This window comes from Protopterus annectens, chromosome 16.part0 (genome assembly GCF_019279795.1).
Source record: "Protopterus annectens isolate FY-2018-M chromosome 16.part0, PAN1.0, whole genome shotgun sequence".
NCBI classification, from domain to species: Eukaryota; Metazoa; Chordata; order Ceratodontiformes; family Protopteridae; genus Protopterus; species Protopterus annectens.
This window is the reverse complement of record NC_056750.1, coordinates 508901451-508924712: the sequence shown is the minus strand read 5'-3', so window position 1 is coordinate 508924712 and position 23262 is coordinate 508901451. Positions and strand designations below refer to the sequence as shown.

At 42.4% G+C, this 23262-nt stretch overlaps 1 protein-coding gene across 1 annotated transcript in view; it reads left to right on the top strand.

Moving 5' to 3' along the window:
* The window catches only part of PKN3 (protein kinase N3), a 2242690-nt gene that overhangs the window by 1049254 nt on the left and 1170174 nt on the right, over positions 1-23262 (top strand). Inside the window, exon 8 of the mRNA XM_044058139.1 lies at positions 20704-20819. Within this exon, the coding sequence (XP_043914074.1) occupies positions 20704-20819 (116 nt within the window). The remainder of the gene's footprint in view (positions 1-20703; positions 20820-23262) is intronic.

Sequence of the window (23262 nt, the reverse complement as noted above, 5' to 3'; positions counted from 1 at the left end):
ACAGAGCCCTGAGGCACACCACTCGTTACTGGTCTGGATTCAGACATAGATCCCTCTACTCTTACTTTATGGGATCTGTCTGAGAGCCAATTTGTGATCCATCTTGTGACATAAGGGTTTATGCCCAGGCTGGTGAGCTTATCAATAATACCTGAATGGGGAATGGTGTCAAATGCTTTATCAAGGTCAAGATAAGCCGTGTGTACCTCCTTTCCCTTATCTATAGCCTGAGTAACTGTCTCAAAGAAATCCACCAAGTTCAGGAGGCATGATCTGCCCTTGACGAAGCCGAACTGTGTGGGGTCCAGCGACTTGATGTTCCCAATCTCTCCATTTATGAGTTCCATAATGATTCGCTCCATAGCCTTACAGATCAGACTGGTCAGGCTTATTGGTCGGTAGTTCCCAGGGTCAGTTGTGGCCCCACCCTTGTGTAGCGGGACCACCATTGCCGTGCGCCATTCTATGGGCACATATCCTGTGGAGAGGCTGAGACTGAACAGCGTATTAAGATGCAGGGTTAATTCCTTTTGGAGCTCGTGTATGACACAGCCTGGGACACCATCTGGTCCCATGGAGGCAGTGTTTTTAGCTTTAGATAGAGCCTTGTTAACCAACGTATCAGTAATAATTGAACTTACACAATCCCCTAGAATGGTAATAGGCCCTGTAGGTGGTGGTGGTGGGGGGGGTGGGTGGGGGGTTTGCACTGAACCTGTCAGCCAAGATGTTGGCAATGTGAGAAGGGTCAGTGTATTTTGTTCCATTTTGTACTAGCTCAGAACAGACCTGAGCGTTGCCATTTAGGTTTTTGACATAGCCATAGAAGGCCTTATGGTTATCCTTGGCATCCCTGGCAACTTTCATTTCAAAATTAGCTTTAGTTGACTTGATGAGGGCCCTCAATTTCTTACTAATACTGATCAGGGATGATTTTTCTACTTGAGATTTGGCCTTTTTTTGTATAAGTCTCCTCTTTTATTGTAAAGTTTGCTTAGGGGCCACCAGACTGGTTTCTTCTTGCTTGAGGAAGGAGTCTAGGTTTTATTTGGGATAGCACGGTCCGTGCAATCCTGAAGATGCATATAGAGTGCCTTGGTGTAGGATTCCGCATCCTGGATATCATTATCCTTCTGCAAGGGAATAGTGAAGCTTTCCACTTTGGATACAAGTAGTTTGAAGTCTGCTTTGAAAAGGTTTTTGACTATGGTTTCTTTGATTGAGGGAGGTGGAGGAGTGAGGATGGTCCAGGGTTATCAGTTTGTGGTCGGATCTGACCAAGGAGGGGGTGAATAACGGGTGTGGTACAGTGGGTGCCCATATTTGTGATGATTAAATCCAATATGTTGTCCCCTCTAGTGGGGGAACATACTAGTTGTTCACGGGCATTTGAATTTATAAATTCTATGAATCGCTGAGCATAGGAGTTCGCCCAGTCTATACCAGGGTAGTTGAAATCACCCAAGATTATGGTGGTTGGGTAGGACCTTTATATTTTCCAATGTCTCAAGGAATGCAGAGTGAGCATCTTGGGACATGGTAGGCGATCTATAACCGGCTACGACTTGAAATGTGGTTTTGCCTGCTGATAGTTGTGCATGGATGATCTCTGGGGCATCAGGCTGCGCTACTAACCTGGAGATATGGGTATCCTTGATGAATATGGATACACATCCGCCCTTTGTACTACGATCCGCTGAGGCGGGAAGGTATGATATGAATTGTAACCTGGCAGTGCTGGGGTGCTCTCTTGAGCCTTGAGCCAGGTTTCCATCACTGCACAAACATCGATTTTCTCCATGCTGAGGAGAGCCTCGAGTGTGTGCATTTTGAGGTTGAGACTTCTGGCATTGAATAGCATTACCCTTAGTTTTTGGTTACCTGTGCTGGTTACGGTGGTTGGTTTGTCCTTTGAGCCTTCCCTAAAAAGGCACTAATGGGACGGCAAGAGCCTTGGCCAGTATTCGAAAACCGAAGGGTGACAGGTGCATCCCATCTCTGGCAAAACAGTGAGGCTTGTCTATCATGTCATCCCAGGCAGACAGACCCTGGATCCCCTTAGAATGACACCAGAAGCTTAGAAGCTTAATTCCTTTCTTATCAACAGATAGGTGGGAAAGCACCACTTTCTCATTGTTTTCATTACTGTCTGTTTTTATTTTAATTATTGGTGCATGATCTAAAATAGTCATTGGGTGTGTATCAAGACCTTCAATTAAATGCACATGTTCTAGTGAAATATAAATTTCGTCTACCCTAGCCCAATTTTTGTACACCTGGTACTGAATTCACATCTTCCATGCCAAATATTTTCATAAATTTCTTTAACAATCTGCCCTTCTTTGTTATATTTTCCTTTCTGAGCCACCACAGATACATCTTCACTGTTGGAAATCAAATTCTAGCCCCTACCTACAAGTAATGTTCCTTGCTGAAAGCTATTTTTTCCAGAATGTTCTTTAGCTCTATTATGGCAGTCTTCACTGGAACATGCCAGAGGCCCCTTAGTACTGCCATTATTCTTTTTTTAATCCTCTTATATTGATTACAGAAGGAGCTCCAGTAGTAATAGAAGTACTCCTCTCCATTTTCCCCAGGTATTCTACTGAACAACCATCCTAAACACCTTTATCAAATTCACATGTTCAGTTCTTTCCAAATGTGTCTCCTGTAGCAGTTATTTACACTGTACATTTTTAATGTAGTTCACTACTCTTTCTTTTTGGTATTTATCTGTGAGACCATTGACGTCTAAAGGCATGATAGAAAGAATCGTACTCTTGAGGGATTATTATTCCCACTTTTTATGTATAACAGCTTTTTTGTTAAATGTTTAGTTCCAGCTTCTGTGTTACATGCATGCACTGTTTGGCAGATTAATCCTTTACACAACTGTTTGTCATCTCCATTTGAGCCTGTGTCACATCTTGCAGAACCCAGCAACATCGGGTATTTATTTCAAGGAAACTGGCATCAAAGTGGACATGCACAGGCCAAAGGCAAAAGCTATGCCTAAAAAGAGCTTGACCTCGGGTACTGTGCCTAGGCCTACTGGCTCCTGCCTCACAGGTTATCAGCAGGATTTAGATAGGTTGGCCTAGGACCTTATTTCTTTGGTCAGAGGTGCAAGCCCCCCCCCCATCTTCAGCAGGAAAAAGGAAGAAGGACCCTATACCTGAGACTTTTTCAGAACCCCCTGATTCAGATGAAGACTGTGAGCAGGACGACTCTAGAAGATGAATCCTTTACCTCCTTTTGAGGATTCTGATTCAGAAGAGGTGTTGCCTTCTGCTTCACTTCTGAGGACATTACTTTTGGGAGAAACTGCATGCCATGAGAGTTTTTCCAGTGGCAGGCACAGAAGTATCCCTAAGCAAAAGAGGGTCAGGGAGTTCCTTGATCACCCTCAACACAAACCCTTGGCTATCCCTGCATTTTTGGAAGTGGTGGAAGATGTCTTTATGGAATCATCTCTCAATCCAGCCTCTCTTCCCCCAGCGCCTTATAATCCAGACAGGTTTTACAGGGTACTGGACTCACATAAATTCCTTTTAAAGAACCCCTCTGATGACCCAGAGATTGTCACCCCGGGACCCAAAGGACTTGGGGCTAGTACTTCTAAAAACCCTTTAATTACAGATAAAGAAAACAGGGTTCTTGACAGATTTGAGAAAAAGGTTTATACTTCATCTACCCTTGCCTTGAGGACCCTCATTTGTCAATTCCATATATAAAATATCGGCAGAGTATTTTGGAAAAAACGAAGCCAAAGATTTTCTCTGTGGAGGACAAGAACATCTCTAAGGAGTTGTTGGATCTCTGCTACTCCAGTTCCCAGGTAGCTAGGCACTTCTTGCACTGTGGATATGATGTCCTAGATGCATGTTCCCGAGCTGCTGTCTCTGGCTTGGTCATCAGAAGGCATGCTTGGCTTAGGAACAGACATTACTAAAGCATGTCAAATCTAAACTGATAGATGCATCACTGGATAATGACCCCCTTTTTGGACCAAAGTCTGAGGCTGTATTAAAGATGGAGGATAAAGCAAAATTGCAAACTGTCAAAGAAATCCTCCAAGTCCAGCCACCTGGATTCAGTGTAAATGTTCTGACTAAACATTGGACCTTTCCCTCCCAATCAAAACCCAGTCAGAGGAAAACCTGAAGGGAAAGGCCTCACAGGCAGCAACAGCAATCCCAGAGGGCAAGACAGTGGTCCTTAGACACACCACAGGGTCCTAGCAGAGATCAGGAATGACTCATCCCCCCCCACCCCCCACTCCCAACCCCTGACAAGATAGGAAGAAGTCTTTCCCTGTTCAAAGAAAACTGGGTTCCCATCATCTCCGACATATGGGTTTGGGAAATGATCTTAAATGGCTACAAGCTTACTTTCAAAGAACCATTAAGATTTTCAGTCTACTCCGATGTACCAAAAAAACAAAAAAAAAAAAAAAAAACAAAGGGCAGCGGCCATTCAGGCTATTCCTGGTCCCCAGGAAAAAAGGCTCTTAGCACCTGTCTGGGATCTGTCCATCCTCAGTCAGTCCCTCCTAGTCCCAAAATTCTTTTCAAAAGCTTCTTCCCATGATCACACTTCAGGCTTTAATGGTCACCTTGGATCTGAAAGATACCTATATGCACATCCCTATAGAAGAATCCTGCAAATGTTTTTTTCACTTCAGAACAGGTACCAGTCACTTTAATTCTCTGCACTTACCTTTGGCTTGTCTACTTCTCCCAGGATGTTCACCAAATGTCTGGCACCCATGATCTCCTTCTGCAGAACAAGAGGCATCCAAATTTACCCTTATCTGGATGACTGCCACATTTAGGCTACAAGTCAGTCTAGGCTGCTCAAGGATCTGGCCTTCACCCAAACCCTACTGTCTTCCCCAAAAACCTCAGCAAATTGAACACAAATGCTTCCACCAGGATAGTTTTCCTGAGGGCTTTGCTGGATTCCTCCCTCCAGAAGGCCTGCCTCCCATCAGACAAGGCTTTCTTCTTAACCCAGTACTTTGAGGACATTATGCAGATGAAATGTCTCTCAGACAAGGAATTCCTCAGAGCACTGGGTTACATGGCATCCTATATACTAATGATGTCTGTCCAGGCTACACCTGAGGAAGCTTCAGTGGTATCTCAGGAATCTGTGGTGCCAGCACTCAGTCCCTGGAGACAGAAGTCCACCTAATTCACAGACTCCGGGAGGAATTGGAATGGTGGGCACGAGTATGTGCACAGAACCAGGGTGTCTCCCCTTTAGGTTCATCCCTCAGGTCCAAACCTTAACCACAGATGCATCAGACACAGCCTGGGGAGCCCATTTTCAACACCAGGACAAATGGGAAGAGCAGTTAAGACACAAGCGCATAAAGTGGAAAGAATTTATGGTAGTACAGAAGGGTGCTACTTATGAAAACAGACAACACAACAGTCATGTGGTGCATAGTGGGGCTCCCACTATTACCCTCTTTGCTGGCTGGCATTGCAGATCTGGAAGACCACAAATGGTATGGGGTTACACCTAATGGCTCAGAATCTTCCTGGGGTTCAGAACACTTGAGCAGACCACCTCAGCAGACACTTACACTTAATGGATCCCCATGAATGGCAGCTCCATCTGGAAACATTTCTCAGCATAGTCCAAAAATGGGATCCCCTCAAATAGACCTCTTTGTCGCAGACAAAAATGCTCAGTTAAAAAGATTCTGTTCCAAGAGCAACTCCACACGGCCTGGAGAACAGATGGCTTCTCCTTCCTCTGGAGCCACCTGTTTTTTTTATGCATTTCCTCCACTGCCTGTCCTTCCAAAGGTCCTCCTTAAAATCAGGGAAGGATGACCAAGGGTCATCCTGATAGCTCCAGACTGGCCTAAGCAGCACTGGTACCCCCTGCTACTGAGTTTGACCAAAGAAAAATCTTGGCAGTTACCCCAGAGAGTGGATCTGCTGACTTAGGCAAAGGGAAAGTTTGAGCACCCCAACCTGCAGACTCTGAAACTTTCTGCCTGGATAATTCTTCAAAATTCTACCCTGAACGGTCCCTAAGTAGTCAGGCGCTTAATATCCTCAGAGTCTAGAAGATCCAGTACTAGGAAAACATACTCTGCCAAATGGAAAAGGTTCTCTATTTGGTGTCAGTAGCAAGGCCTCAACCCAGTGTCAGCCAACATTTCAGCCATTTTGGAGTACCTGGCTGTCTTGGTGGACAAAGGCCTATGCTTCTCATCCATTAAGTTTCACTCTTCTGCTATTTCAGCCCACATCTCTATACTACTTCCTATCTTTTCCCACCACCTAATGAAACAGTTCCTTGGGGAAGTGCTGCACATCAGACCTCCCAGGAGGCAAACTGCCCCCCTTGGGACATCAACTTTGTTCTAGAAAAATTGACCTTACTCCCCTTCGAACCAGCTGCTTCAGCTGATTTAAAATTGTTGATCTGGAAGACTGCCGTTTTACTGGCTATCACCTCAGCTAGGGGAGTCTCTGGGTTGCAAGCCTTTGTGGCAGTGGAGCCCGTTATCTTCCACCCATTGTCCATGCTGGTGTGAATGACCTGAAACGTACCTCCCTGGACTACATGAAAAGAGACATAGAGGAGCTCTCTGATTAATGTAGCCCAGGCAGGTATGACCCTGACCTTGAGCAGTATCCTACCTTCACCAAGAATGATGCCACAATATGAAGACAAGATGATCAGCTTTAATAATTGGCTTAAACTATGGTGTCATTCAAAGGGGATCCAATGTCTGTCTGCCTGGGATGACATGCTGGACAAGCCACGCTGCTTCGCAAGGGACGGCTTGCACCCGTCACCCCTGGGCTTCCGGATTTTGGCAAAGGCTCTTGCCACCCCCATTGTGCCTTTTTTAGGCAGGGCTCAAATTCTAAACCTACCACCCTAGAACACAAAAAAGGAAAAAAACTAAGGCTAATGCTGCTCAATGCCAGAAGTCTCAACCTCAAGATGCACGCACTCGAAGCCCTTCTCAGTATGGAGAACATCGATGTCAGTGCTGTGACTGAAACCTGGTTCAAGGCTCCTGAGAGCACCCCGGCACTATCAGGTTTTACCTCATATCATGCGTTCCGGCCCCAAAATCCGGACAACACCAAGAAAGGGGGGGGGGTGTCCATATTCATCAAGGACACCCTCACCTCAAGGTTGGTGGCAACGTACGATTCATCGGAAACGATCCAGGTGCAATTAACCGTAGGCAAGACTGCTCTGTAGTTTGTAGCCTGTTACAGGCCACCCTCTCAAACTCGGGAGCCTCACACAGCTTTCCTGAAAACACTGGAGGGGATAAATATATCTCCAAACACCATCATACTGGGTGATTTCAACTATCCAAATATAGACTGGGATCACTACTCAAGCCCCAACACTCTAGCCCAAAGGTTCCTAGAGTTCATAAACTCAAATGCCATGGAACAACTGGTCACCATCCCCACAAGAGGAGAAAACATACTGGATCTCATCATCACAAACATGGGGTCACAATGTTCAACACCAGAGGTATATACCCATCATTGGTGAGATCAGATCATAAACTAATCTCACTGGAAGTCCACATCCCGCCCCCACCCCAGATAAAAAAGACCACAGTGAAGAACTTCTCAAAAGCTGACTTCACACTCCTAAAGACTGGTGTGGTCTCTTTCAAGGCCCCCGAGCCAGCGGAAACCATTACTCAAACCGCTGAATCACTTACAAATGCCTTCTACCAGCACCTCCAGGACTGCATGGATCAGGCAATCCCAAACAAAACAAAGACTCTTTGTACCAAAGGCAAGCGTCCAGTCTGGTGGACCCCAGCCATAAACAAGCTTTACAACAAAAGGAAAAAGCTACTACAAGATAGAGCAAAATCCGTAAAAGGGAAGACACCCTTGATCATTATAAGTAAAAAACTGAGAACTCTCATAAAAGCATCCAAGGCAAATTTTGAGAGAAAAATCGCTAAGGACTCAAAAGACAATCATAAGGCCTTTTTAGCTATGTTAGAAACCTGGGAGGAAACTCCCAGATATGCTCAGAATTAGTGCAAAATGATGTAAAAATCACGGAACCTACAGACATTGCCAACATACTGGCTGACAGGTTCAGTGCAAATTCTCCCCCAAAAGGAGAGATATCTATACCAGAGGACTGTAGTCCCCCAAACATCTCAAATGCTCAGGTGAGAACTGCTCTCTCCAAGGCGAAAAACACAGCATCCATGGGACCAGATGGTGTCCCTGGTTGTGTGCTCCACGAACTCAATGAGGAATTAAACCCGCAGTTAGGGCAACTGTTTAATCCTAGTCTCACCTCAGGATACGTACCCAAGGAGTGGTGTACGGTAACGGTGGTCCCACTTCACAAAGGTGGTGCCTCCACCGACCCCGGAAACTACCGTCCCATCAGCTTGACAAGCCTGGTCTGCAAAGCTATGGAGAGGATCATAATGGAACTCATAAATAAAGACATAGGGGACTTGCAGACGTTGGATCCAACCCAGTTTGGCTTTGTCAAGGGCAGATCATGCCTTTTAAACTTGGTTAACTTTTTCGAAACAGTCACCAAGGTCATTGACGAGGGCAAGGCAGTCCACACAGCCTACATTGACCTGGCAAAGGCTTTTGACACAATACCCCACTCGGGTATCATTGAAAAACTCACCAGCTTAAACGTAAACCCATACGTCACAAGATGGGTTGCAAACTGGCTAAGTGACAGAACCTACAGGGTCAGAGTTGCTGGCGCCATGTCAGACTCCAAGCCTGTCACAAGTGGTGTGCCACAGGGCTCAGTCCTGGGCCCACTCTTGTTCGGCATCTACTTTTCAGAAGTACAGGCAAACACAGGAGGATTATGGCTGACAAAGTTTGCAGATGACTGCAAAGCTGGGCACCATAGTTGTAAACCCATCTGACACAGACATCCTTCAGAAGGGTCTCATAGAAACGGATAACTGGTGCCAGAGCCATGGCCTAAAGTTAAACGCCAAAAAATGCATAGTCATTCCCTTCGGGAAAAACAAGGTTACCCCTTGTTACCATATAGGTGACAATCCACTAAGCACAGAAGAGGTTATCGGGGATCTGGGGACCCAGGTTGACAGTAACCTTTCATTTGACACTCACGTTGCCAAAGTAGTTAGGAAGACCTTCTGCATTGCCCACCCGATCATGAAGGGATTCACATCTAGATCAAGGGAGGTCATCGTTCCCCTGTACTCATCACTCATCAGACCAATGATTGAGTACAATGCCCCATTCGGAATGTATCTGACCCGACACCTGCAGCAATTGGAAAGGCCCCAAAAGTTCCTCACTAAAAGGATAAAGGGTCTCAAAAATATGTCTTATGCTGCCCGACTGAAGGAAATCCAGCTCTATTCAGTCGCATACCGACTGCTCAGAGGTGACCTGTGCCTGACATACAAGGCCATGTCCAACCCGGAATTAATGAACATGCTTCACCTCAAAAAATCTAAATCCATCAGAACTACAAGGGCAAGAGACTTAAACCTCGACACGGCTATTAATAGGACGTGCTGGAGGGACAGATTCATCACCCAGAGACTCCCTGTGCTGTGGAACAAAATCCCGGTTCATGTGAGGCAGAGCACCTCGCTGGCCTTGTTCAAGAGAAATCTTGACCAATGGATGGGAGATCGCAGGTATACCCCAGGGATAACCTCAGTGTCACTGCTTGACAGAGGCACAGCAAAATAATGGGCATAGTATCCTTCAAACTAAAGGGGTGGCGAAAGCCACAAAACTCTGGGCTAGGCTTATAAATGCCCTAGGGCAGATAGCCTAGTATGAACCTATGAACCCAGACAGATTAATTCAGAACTAATCCTTCCTTTATGCCCAAGTTGGTCATGGACACTTCTCTGAACCAAGCCATATACTTGCCTACCTTCTTCCCTAAGCCACAGAACCAGGGGAAAGAATCCTTCACTCTTTGGATGTACACGGGCAACTTCAACTACTACCTTGAGAATACTAAAACTCTCAGAAAATCAGAACAACTATTTCCTTTGTCTTGGGCTCTGAAGGAAAAGCAGTCTCCAAGCAAACCATCTCCAAGTGGATCTCCCACTGTATTTTCTTTTGTTTATCCTTACTGCAGCTAAAAGCCCCCTGACTCTGAATCTGTTGGGACCCACTCAACTAGGGCCATTTCTATCTCCACTGCTTTTCTGAGGGAGGAGTACCTACCAAAGACATTTTGAAAGCAGCTACCTGGTCATTCATGCATACCTTTACCAAGCACTACCACTTGCCAGCCTTCTCAAAGTCCAGAGCAAGATTTGCCACTGTTGTCTTGCAGGGCACCCGCTACTCCCATTATGGCGTCTTCCACCTTCATCCCAGTTTTGGGAGTCATTCTATAAGCCAGGACTTCAAAAGTGAAGCACAAAGAACATTGTACAGTTGTGTGTACACTTAGTTTCTCTCCTCAAGTCCTAAGCCTAGGACCTGACCAAAGGAGGGAAGAATTGAGCAATTCTTGGACCTGGTGCCCTCTGATCCCAAATGGCTGGATTATAGCTCTCATCTGTACAGATTTTCACAGAATCTCCAGATTTTTGCTCTTATTTTTGGTCTTTTTTTTCAAGTAATGGTGGTTTTCTGGCAAATTACTGGCAAATCATTAAAGATTAAAGTTAGAAGATGACGGACGTTTGAGTTTCAGACTTCGTACCCTTCAGAAAATTCATGCTAAAGAACAGTATTTAAACATTGTCCCTAATTTTGGGATTTTGTCCCACTTATTTATGGCTTTGTCCTGATTTCTAGCTGCAAGAAGTTAAGCAGTATGGGCTGGACAAATTCAGCTTTCAATGTCATTTAGAGAACGCTTTCAGCAGAAATGCATTCTAATACAAACCCTGTTTTTCCAGCTGATTTTTAAGCTGTAGGAGCAATACTTTCTGAATCTTCACCTGTTGTCTGACTACATCCATTTTTATTGAACTAATAGGTTGAAAGGCATGGTGGTAGTTCCTTATTTGTGCATCCTTCAGAAAATCCATGCTAATGCCAAAACCCTGTTATTCTTATTCTATCAAAAAGAAAAAAACTTTCAGATCCTGACATCACTGACTGATTTCTCTAATTGCAACTTAAAATTAAACAAAGCTAGGTTCTTTCCTTCAGATTCAAGATGTGGAGCCATTGCAACTTCTTTGGATCTAAAGCATTCCTCTGAGTCCGATGACCTCACCGTTGCTGTTCTTCCTGCATGAAGGTCTGGTCAGTTCATCCCTGTCATGGCTTGCACAGGTGCTCAACCAGTATAGTTTTTCTGCCCCAGGAGACTGTTTCTCACCATGGAGATGTTTCCTCCTGTGTAACTAGGATTCCAGAACTAATCCTGCCTTCCATCACTACCTCCTTTCCTTCTTGACTTGCAGGTCGGTCAAGAAGTGAAAGTCTGTTGGCTTCTCCGAGTCTGATCTACTTGGACTTGTCTGTTCCACACTCTGGTGACTGTGGATGTGCCCGCTGAACCAGTTTGTTTCAGTTTGCGACATTCTTAAGAAGCTAACAATGCTTAGGTGGTATATATAATATCCAGAGGTCATTATACTTTTCTTTGTTCAGTCCATCCGGTCACTTCTGCATGAGGATGATTGGATGTACCGTATCCTTTCAGGACACATACTGTTACATCAAATTAAATAGATGTTTACGACTGGGAGCCAGTTACTACCAGTTCAGAACTCTGGCCTTCAGACTCCCCACAGCCCCCAGGATGTTTTTTTCCATATACACGGCAGTAGTGGCTGCTCACCTGAGGCTCAAAGGATTTCAGTTTTCCTATCTGAACGACTGGCCCCTTACTGCTCCAACCAGGTATTAATTGTTACAAGACTGGGATTATCTGTTTAAACTCCCCAGACCCCTGGGCATTACTATAAATCTGACGAAATCAAATCTGTCCCCTGTACAGAATTTGGAATTCATAAACTCTCATTTGAATACCATAAACAAATTTACAAGCATCATCTTCGCTGGTGGAGCCAGTTGGATGACCTGTCCCTGGACAGGCAGTTTTCTTCTACCCCCCCCCCCCCCCAGCCATGGTGGCCATGGATGCTCCCCATCTGGAATGGGGGTGGCAATTTCAAGTGAAAGATGGTCCAAAGTATGTGGTCTTCCTTTGGGACCAGGTTGCATACCAACGTCTTAGAGATGAGAGCTGTCCTACTCACATTGTAAGTGTTGCAGGATGTTCTTCCTCTGGGGACTACTGCAGTGCACACCAACAGAATGTCAGTAACTTAATATATCAACAAACAAGGATGAACCCATTCTTATCCCTTGTGCAGAATGATCATGGGGGTTTGGGAATGGGCGATTTCTTCAAACCACTTTTGGATTGAAACGCACATTTAATAGGGAAATCCAGCACTCTGGCAGACAGACTTAGTAGTTCTAGTATAATTCCTCATGAGTGGTCCCTCAGTCAGTCAGTTGCAAACCTGATTCTTAGCCATTGGGGCCAACCTTGTTATGACCTTCTTGCTTTCCCCATTAAACAAGGAGTACAACAGACAAATACTTTGCTGTAATTCCTGAGGGATTCTTGGATTCACTATTGTTCCCTGGTCTCCATTATACTTCTCCTCCACCATCAGTCTCGTAGCGTCTACCACAAGCCTGCAGTTTAAAGAGCTCTGTCATCCTCCTTCCTCCTTTTTTCTTGTGGCATTGTCTAGTGTGATTCTTCTCTCTCCGGTCTCCTCTGAAATATAGTGCATAGATTCTGCAGCTCAGTTGAAAAGTATTATCTCACCTTTAGGAGATCCTGTATCCCAATCTCCATGCTCTCAAACTGACTGTGTGGTTTCTCTATTTCCAGTGATTGTAAGATTTTGCAGGCTTGCTTCTCTTGTTCGTGACATTATCCTGCAGGTTCAGGACCTCTGCTATATCACTGCTTATCCTGAAATAGTAAGGTACACTTCTAATCTCTCTCTCTCTCCTTCCTGGCCTTATGAGAAGTTTATTGTAAAAAAAAAAAAAAAAAAAAATCGACTGCCATGATTGTTGCATTTTATGCATTTGGAGTTTTCTGCCATAGCCACTGCAAAAATATGTTCATTTGACCCAGTCAGACTATTCAGGTAAACAAATGTCAAATAAATTAAAATTAAATAAATAAATGTATTTCCCATATGGGCTTCCCTTTCAAACATTGGACCTCTCTCTGCTACTACTACTCTTTCCTCTCCTACTAACCCTTTTACAGAGAAGGTGAGTTTTTCTCTACTATTAAACGGATCCAATCTTACCTTTATGCCTAAAGTAGCAATGGAATCAAATATTAACCAGTCAGTTCAGTTACTGGTTTTCTTTGCAAGTCATTCTAATAAAGCTGAATACTTGTTACACCTGCTTGATGATAATTTACAGTTGCATTCTATCTGTAAAAAAAAAAAAAAAAAAAAAAAAAAACAGAAAATCTGATCAACTATTTATATCCTTTCACCTAATCATTTAGGTCAAGCAGTGTCCAAAGTCACACTCACTAAATGGATTACTGGTTGTATTTCTATTTATTCCTTAAAAGGTTTACAATTGCCCCATCCTCCAAAAGGCCGTCTCTACCAGGTACATGGCCATTTTATCTGCCTTCTCTGTGAGAACAACTTTTCCAGAGGAAGCATAGAAATCAGTATTGTTAACCCAATGTCAGTCATCCTTTCAATTTGTTAATTATGTTTAATTTTTCATTGGAACAAACAATACAAAAATCTGACCAGCTGCTTTTCTCTTTCCTTCTAACTGCTTGGGTTTTGCAGTCCCATATGTTATCCTGGCCAAATAGATTACTCACCGTATTTTCGCTGATTTATTCTTGAAGTGTTTTAGAATTGCCTTGTTATTGAACCTTTCTACCAAATCTGGCACTACCTCATCAGTCTTTGTACCACATTTGTGTCTAATACAGTCACTTTTCTTTTTTGCAATCGTAACCTTGTGACACATTACATTCTGGGCATTGGCTCCCGAAGAAGACCTTCCTTTGGTTTGACAGTGCTCTGGCATATCCTTCCTTGAAGGCCACCCAAGATTTACATAGCTGAGGGCACTAACTAACCCATTAGTGAGGCAGAATGAAAAGGACATCAGATTTAGGAGTTATGTACTTACCATAAATGTGTTTCTATGTTGTCATTCTTCCCCAGCTTCCGCCCCAACCATTCCCCAGCCTTATTCTCCTAGAATGATATTGGATGTTACACGAATTCCACATTTGGGTGGTAATTTTACCTCATCTGTCTTGTTTCTATGATTCTATAGAGATAGGTAGCAAACTCGATCTGAGGAGTTAGAGGTAGTATAGGACATTGTGAGAGGAGGGAGGAGCTTGAGACTAGGATCCAGAATCTGGAAAATGCGGCTGAGTTGGATCCAAGGATCGGATCTGTAACCCATCAGTGAGGGGAAAATGAAAATTGACAATACAGATACCAAGTTATGTTAAGTACATAACTCCTAATTATGCACTTTCTTAGTAAATGCATTAAAAGGTTAAGGCTGCTAGGGAGGCTACTATTTCTTTTTCACTTCCTATAATTTCAGACCATTAGTTTTCACTGAATTGCTTACTATTCTACTTTTCACTTTTACATTTTCTTCAGTGTCTGCTTAAGGTTAGTTGCCTATACCCGCAGACAGCCCATCTCCCAGTATAAGTAGTCAGCATTGAGGAAAAAACAGCTAACAACTTTACAGATACATGAAGGAATCTTTGTAAGTTTCACTTTGAACGTAACATACAGAATTCTCCTGGCTAACTGCCTTCAGCTGCAGATGTCTTGTGTCTCACTGAAAACACCTGCTAATGGGAAAAAAAGCTAATATCTTTGCAGATCCAAGAAATTCAGCATTTTTAATGGCTTCCATAATTTTATTGTATTTTTCAAACCTGACTTAGAAAAAAATCCTCTTAAGCCCAATGTAATTAATCTAGACATCCACCCTTGTAAAAACAAGATAAATCATCTTAATTCTATGTATAATATAATCGGTACACTTTTACACCCCACTCCCACCACAGCAGCTAAAATACCAGCATTATAATAACTTAAATGTGAATCTCTTCAGCCTTTCTTCTCTTGTTATACTGTAAAACTACAATTTTTACAACTGGAAAAAATACTTGTTTACTTTAGTATCTTTAATGCACAACAATTACTGAAAAGACCCCCCCCCCATTTAAAATGCTATACAGAACTGCTTTACAATATAATGTGAAGATTATATCATACAATGTTTTATATAAATGTTAAGAACAAACATTTCTACTTTTCCTTTGTGTTCTAAACATTTATGGCATGATGTGGGGTATATGCTGTACCGTCCACCCATATGTTTAATAAAGATAACAAAAGTACATTCTTTTCTCCGTCACTTTTTTCTGCAAAGCCATATTTTGCAAATGTGATTGATGACTTAGTCTCACACTTACTCAGTAATTGCTGTGCTGCTGGCCCTCTTCCTGATTATCTCTGTCTTCCAACCAAGTCCAAGGTAATCTTGATTCTTCCAGTCATTGAGCTTTTTCCTCGTCTGAAGCATTTCCTTTGGATCATTGTTAAAGGTTTTACCTGCAAAATGTCACTCTGAGCTTTGTCAGAAGAATGAAAGAAAAGTAGATTCCCAGTCTGTTTGCTGGCTCACTTTTTGTTGGATAAACTTTTGTATTTCCACCTTAGCATGCTGTACATCAAAAAATGTCTTTGATCCTCCAGTAAAAAATACTCTAAAGACAGCTAGTTACAGCAGCTCAAATCTCACCATCTGCCTGTCGACATTCTGAGATTGCTAGGATGTATTTGCTTGTCTTCTACCTGGTGTACAGTGAATAATCATTTTCCACAAATTCTTCTTCTTTCGGCTTTTCCCAGTTGGGGGTCGCCACAGGGGAGCACCGTCCGCTCAGGAATGGCAGTGGAGTTTTACTGGGTTGAGTTGCTCTGTCTCCAATTTTTAATACTTTTCCTTTCTGCATTAGTTTTATCAGGATAATCTCTTTCTGCTCACATGATTGCATCTTGAGTACTTTCTCATGGTCAGATCTGGCATACATTTGTTGTGCCCTTTCAATTAACAGATCCTGCTATTGAGCACCAGTTTAGTTGCTTATTCATGTTTTCATGAAATTGGTAAAGTCTATTCCTTAGTTTCTGTAGAACAGCAGAAAATCTCAAGGTTTCTGTTTACCCTCAGTTTTTTAACTTCTACTATTTTTTTTGAAATAGCTCTTGTGAAGCTTCATACTCTGCTAGCCTTTTCTTCATTTAACCTCTGTTGCAATTTTATCAGTTCATCTGAATAGGTAGCTTAAAACTGCTTCTAGTTTTTTCCAGCCTTTTGTTATTTAAGTTGATATTCCTTCGATGTTTCATTTATTTTAATCACCTTTGAGTGTATTTGATTTATTTTTCCTCTAAATTGCTGGAAGTCGTCTCTTGCTCAACGTTTTCTGGAATTCATAAATTCCAATGCCTTAGATCAACTTATTCACACCCCCACCAGGAGCAGCAATATCCTAGATCTGGTCATTACCAACATGGGCAACCGGTGTTCCACACCAGTGGTCAATTCTTTGTTGGTCAGATCTGACCACAGGCTAATCACCCTAGACATCCACATCCTGCCCCCACCCCCAATTAGAGAAACCACCATAAAAAACTTCTCCAAAGCCAACTTCACACTTCTTAAGACAGAAGTGGCAAACTTCGACACCCGTGCAGACGGACAATAGAGGTACGACTGCTGAATCCTACACAAATGCACTTTATAAGCACGTACATGAGTGCATGGATCATGCTATCCCTAATGGAACCAAGATGCTATCCTCCAAAAAAAAGGAAGCCAATCTGGTGGTCCTCTGCCATAAACAAACTCTACAACAGAAGAAAGAAACTGTTGCAAAAAAGAGTAAAATCCCATGACTGGAAGAACTCCCTGGTCAACATCAGTAAGAAGCTGAGATCCCTCATAAAATCCTCCAAAGCTAGCTACAAAAACAAAATTGCCACTGACTCTAAAGATAACCACAAAGCATTCTATAGCTATGTCAAGAATCTCAATGGCAACACTCAGATCTGCTCTGAGTTACAGCACAATGGCACTAAATATACAGAACCAACTGATATTGCCAACATTCTGGCAGATAGGTTCAGTGCTAACTTTACCCCTCTCTCACCCCCTAGAGGGCCCATCTCTATACCGGAAGAATGCAAAGTTCCTGTAATCACGGCTGCACAGGTAAAAAACACACTCTCCAAAGCCAAGAACACAGCATCCGTGGGACCTGACAATATCTCAGGCTGCGTTCTACATGAACTACAGAATGAACTGGCACCCTACCCAAGTACCATGTTCAATCATAGCCTAACCTCAGGCTTTGTGCCTACTGAATGGTGCTCCGCGATGGGTATCCCACTCAACAAAGCAGGAGTCACGACAGACCCTGGGAACTACCTCCCCATTAGCCTGACGAGCCTGGTCTGCAAGGCCATGGAACGTATCATCATGAAACTCATAAACAAAGACATTGGTAATCTCCAAACTCTGGACCCTACCCAGTTCGGGTTTGTAAACTGCAGATCATGTCTCCTAAACCTGATTGACTTCTTTGAAGCAGTCACCAAAGCCATAGATGAGGGTAAGGTGGTTCACACAGCTTATCTAGATCTCGCCAAGGCTTTCAACACCATCCCCCACTCTGGAATTATAGATAAGCTCACTAAACTAGGGATAAATCCCTATGTCACAAGATGGGTTGCCAACTGGCTCATGGACAGAACCCACACTGTGAAAGTAGCAGACTCCAAATCCGACTTCAGACCAGTGACAAGTGGAGAACCACAGGGTTCAGTCCTGGGTCCTCTCCTGTTTGGTATCTACTTTTCTGAAGTACAGGCTAACACAGAAGGTCTTTGGCTAACAAAGTTTGCAGATGACTGCAAACTAGGAGCCATAATCGAAACTCCTAATGATGTGGACATACTACAAAATGGCCTCACTGAGACAAATGCCTGGTTTCAAACCATGGCCTGAAGCTCAATGCCAAAAAATGTGTTGTCATCTCCTTTGGTAAAAACTCTGTACCCATGAACTACTACATAAGTGGTAGTACTTAATGCCGAAAGTGTGATAAGAGACCTTGGGGCACAGGTGGACAGTAATCTCTCCTTTGATAATCACATCGCCACAGTGGTCAGGAAGTCCTTCTACGTGGCTCACCTCATCACAAAAGGTTTCTCATCCAGAAAAAAAGAGGTTATTGTTCCCCTCTACTCATCATTCATTAGACCCATTATATAGAGTACAACGCCCCTTTTGGTATGTACCTCACAAGACATCTACAATAACTGGAAAGGCCACAGAAATACCTCACAAAGAGGATTGCTGGCCTCAAACAGATGCCCTAACAGACCGTCTCAAAAAAACTCCAGCTTTACTCCGTCGCATATCGCTTACTCAGAGGCGATCTATGCCTAACATACAAAGCTATGTCAAACCCAGAGCTGTTGCATGTGCTCCACTTAAAGAAATCTCAATCCCTCCGAGCTACATGCTCTTGGGACCTAAACCTTGTCACCGCAATAAACAGAACATGCTGGAGGGATAGATTCCTGTCCAAGAGACTAACCATACTCTGGAACAGACTACCTATCTATGTCAAACAGAGCTCCTCATTAGCACTCTTCAAGAAAAATCTTAATGATTGGATGGGAAATAAGAAATTCACCCCGGGGAGCACTTCTGTGGCTCTGCTCGACAGGGGCACAGGAAAATAATTTTCTTGGGTGGTGAAAGCCAGGGTACCTTTTTGGCTAGGCTTATATAGGCCCTAGGGCTAATAGCCTAGTAACCTACCTGTGAACCTATTAAACCAGAGATGAAACTTAAACTAGTTTTTTTTCTGAACAACTGCAGGATTCTTCCTAGCCAGTGTTCTCTCTAAACATTTTCTGGTTGGGTTTCTTTCAGGTTCCCTAAATCACTTATTTGCTGGCATCCCCCTCAATGTACTTACTAACTAGTAACTGAATTTGGTGTCATCGGTCCTTTTTTCCTGCAGTTCTGTTGTACTACTGGGGAAGTTAAATTTAAGCTCCCGATAAGTGTGTAGCCATCTACAAAGTGTAAGAAATAAGAACATTTTGTTCATATTCTGATTGGGAAAGCCGTGGCAAGGAAATCATAGAAGCTGTAAAGAGGACTAAATTAGTAGGAATATGACCATTTGGGATTTCATAGGAAACTACCTGTAAAAGGAATCTAGACAGACTGAATAAGGTAGGTCTGTGTACATGCAGGAGGCATGTGTGTGTTCTGTTACCCTTTTCAGTGAAGCCCAAATGTTAATTTTCAATTAGAAAGGGTTTATTTTGGGAATTTCAACCTATCCCCAAAATACTCACCAGTGGGCACGGTTATAATAAAGGGCCACAGCAGTGCACTGTGCACATGGAGATGTAGGTGGCTCTCTCCCCAATTTCATGTATGCTGCCTCTTTTCAGTTTTCTGGAATGAGCATGGTCAGTAGTGGGACAATCCATATTTGATATTAGATTTTTTTTCAGTTGCACTTGAATTGAGTTTGTGGTTCAAACAAAAAAAAAGTATGGAATTTGATAATGTGGTACAGTAACTGTACCTTATGGTTACTATAAAGAAACGGAAAAAAAATTGGGAAGAAGGGATGAAGTTTTATCCTTGGGGAATACGAACTGGAGTTAATGGTCCTTTTGTAAAATAAAGGCATGTAGTATGTCATTTGAGAGTAAATTAATGTATAGCTTAAGAACGTGTTTGTCTGGAATAGAAAGAATGCATGTACATCTGTATAGAGTTTTCCATTTATAATATTTTAAAATAGTGTAATAGCATGCATTAACAACTGTTGTACTTCCTGCTAAAACTGTAAATATTTTCTTAGCTGAACTGATGGTGCATAGGCAGTGTGTCCATTTGCACTGCCAAGAACCCAAGTTCAGGAACAGTCTTGAAACATTGTTAGAGGTGACTTGAAGAAGGACAAAGCAGCCAATAACCCAGCTCTTCTTCATGGAGGAAAGGTTTTTGTGGAATTCTGATGCCTCTGTGATCTGTGGTGACATGGAGCTTTAATCCAGTCAGTTTACATGGGGCTATGACTATGTGATGTCATGGATCTAGCCAGATCCTAAGGTTAAGGGACTTGGACCTGCTGCTGTACAAGGATGAAAGCTCCCAGCTCTTTATGCATGTAATTCCTCAATGGATCTCTTGCTTCTTAGGGCTACAAATGAATCCTCATTGAGGTTGACTTTCCAAGAAGTTGGGGAGCCCATCCAGCAGAGAGTTTAAGGGTTCTAGTTGCTGGGCAGAAATGAAGTACAGGACAATAGCCAGAGGGCTGTATGGCACTCTGAGGAGAGATGAGTAAAATATATTTCTATTTTATGCGAGCCATATACATAAGATAAATGAAAAGTGTTTGTTCACTACCATCACCGACCCCCCCCCCCCCAAAAGTTGTATTAGTGAGTTAGCCTGTCTAAATAAGTCAAGCTTTCTGGTTGCCTTGTTAATCACCTCTGTGAGGTTGTCTTTGCTTAAGACTATTGTCACATTGATTTTTGTGTGGTTGGAATGACCTTTTTTAATCATTTATCCTGTGTAGCATCTAAAGAAGTGAGTACAGTCTTGAAATTAGATAATAAAGTGGTTGGACAAACAAACTGGCATCATATTAAGAACAAAGCCTGGGATCAAAGCTTCAACATTAATCTCAACAAGGTAAGCATATCTTGGGTAGTTATAGGATATTTTGTTCTGAAAAATGGCACTTTTTCAAACTTTGCCAGATGTTTATATTCTGTCTTGTAATTCAGAATTCATTTAGCACTTGAATTTTTAAGGTCAACATCCGACTGAATTTTTGTATCTTCATCACTACCCATATATGTGAAGAGATTACAATGTAAATGGTCACCACGGTTTCATTTAAGGTGCAAATTAGGGGCTGTGAATAGCCCAGACTTTAGAAAGGTTTACCTGTATTTCTTATGAAAGGCATCTCAGATGCTTAAGGGATATGTTGACGGATTCACTTTGTCATACATTTTGCATTATGTTATGTTTCATTTTAACGTTACCCTCTTCCGGGACAATAAAGTCATTCATGTGGAGATGTACCTTCTTCCAACGTCTGTGTGCATTCTAATTGAAGCAATCTTTAGTACAAAGATCACAACCCCTGCTGACCTAGCAAATCTTCAGTCCAGGCCTGGACCCCAGCTGCTGTTTATTCATGGATTTGCATCCATGCTAGTTGTCATATTATTCACTTCCAGTATTTAAGCCAAGACATTTAGATTCGATAAAACACTTTATTTACTGACTTAGAGGGTAAAGCCCTGCTTATGACCTAAGCAAGACAAATTTAATTAGGTGCTCAGATGCCTGTTGAAGCTGTCAGGAGAAGACTGAAGGGACTGTTCCTGCTGTTTTCTTTTTTGGGGATGGGAATGGGAATGTTGCACATGTCCAAGGCGCGCACAGAAGAGACCTGAAAGACATGGTTAAGGTGAGAGTTAAGAGGCTGAGAAATTTGGCTTACATCACTCATGGAACTGACAGTCCTGAACAACATCCATTGCTTGTTTTCTTAGGAAAACACCGACTAAGCATTCAGGAGGTGTTATAAATGCATATAGAAAATTCACTGATGGATACTTTAGTTGGTGTTCCTCTTGTAAGTTCCCTTCCCTAGTAAGGGGGTGCAAGCGGATTATACGACTGAGAGAGGAATTGAGGGCACCAAAAAAGTTATCACAGGGTTATGTTCCTCAGAATTCTTTTCATAGTATTTCCTAAACAGTCTTTTGTGACCATGGAACCTAAATTTTACATCTAATATCAAGAATTGATCTTGGTGATTGGGATCACACGCTCTGTTACATAATTTTGGAGCACGTGTAGTTTAGTGCAATGACTGTGTACATGTTAGTATAAATAGTAAGAAGCTGAGACCACTTTTGCTGCTGGCAGCTGTTTGCAAGGAAGTACTAGGTTTGTTACAACTCTCAAAGTTGGAAAACACTATGGCTAAACTTTATATACAAGTAGCATTAAGTTAAGGCTTCATGTAATGGCAAAGAATTGACTATCTGTCTCTGATCATGACTCATGTTAATTATCAATGTTCCAACACAGACATCTCTTTAATTAATACATTTCTGTGTGCAAATGATGTCCTTGTTCCACTTTTATATAGTGCATGTTTAGCTACGAAGAAAATTAAGTTTGACAGTTTGGAGGAAATAAAACTCTATGAAGAGATGCAGATGTTCCCAGTAAAACTTGTTCCAGAACTATTACAACAAGAAAATAACCAGACATCCAATAGCGGTAGTAGAAATATTTTGTACATTTTATAAAAATTAGTATAATGCAGAGAAATGTGAGAATTAAGAAAAAGTACAAATGGAAATGTTTATGGAAGACTTAGTTATGCCAAGTTTAGATGAAGGTGAGGTTCAACTAACAGTTAAAATAGGAGGAGATGAGATAAAACAATGATGTTTAATCAGTGTTGAGGAAAGATTCCAGGAACAGATGTTATTCCTTTTGGAGTTTGGAAGGTTGGAGAGAAGAATCAAAATCTGGTAGATTTTGTTTAATAATAATTTTGAAGAGGAGGAAGCACCAACATCTTGCAAGTAAGCTGTGGTGACCATGTTTCCAAAAGACTGTAAAGACCAATCAAATCCAGGATCATATAGACCCATTTCAGTTTTAAACCATAATTATAAAGTGTTTGTCTATACGAGCTAAAAGAATGGCAAAGGTGTTCCAAAATCGATAGATGTGGATCAGAGTGGTTTTGTGGATGGTAGGCAAACATTTGAATAACATTAATACAACAATGATCGGAAGGAAGAATAATGTAAGAAAATACATCTGCTATTGGTGGGTCTTGATGCAGAGGAAGCATTTGACAGAGTAAGCTGGGATTTTGAGTAGGGCAACCGAAGCATTTGCCTTTGCAGACATTGTGGACAATAATTAAAAAACAAACAAAAAAAAAACAGTTGAAGGAATTTATCTGGGAGGGGAAGATGGCAAGAGTTGAGCTGATCCTTCAGTAGAACAAGGTGGTTTAGGATTACCTGAATGAAGGGATATTTTAGACCTAGTCTATTAAGGTATGTAACATAAGCAGAAGGTTATAATTCAA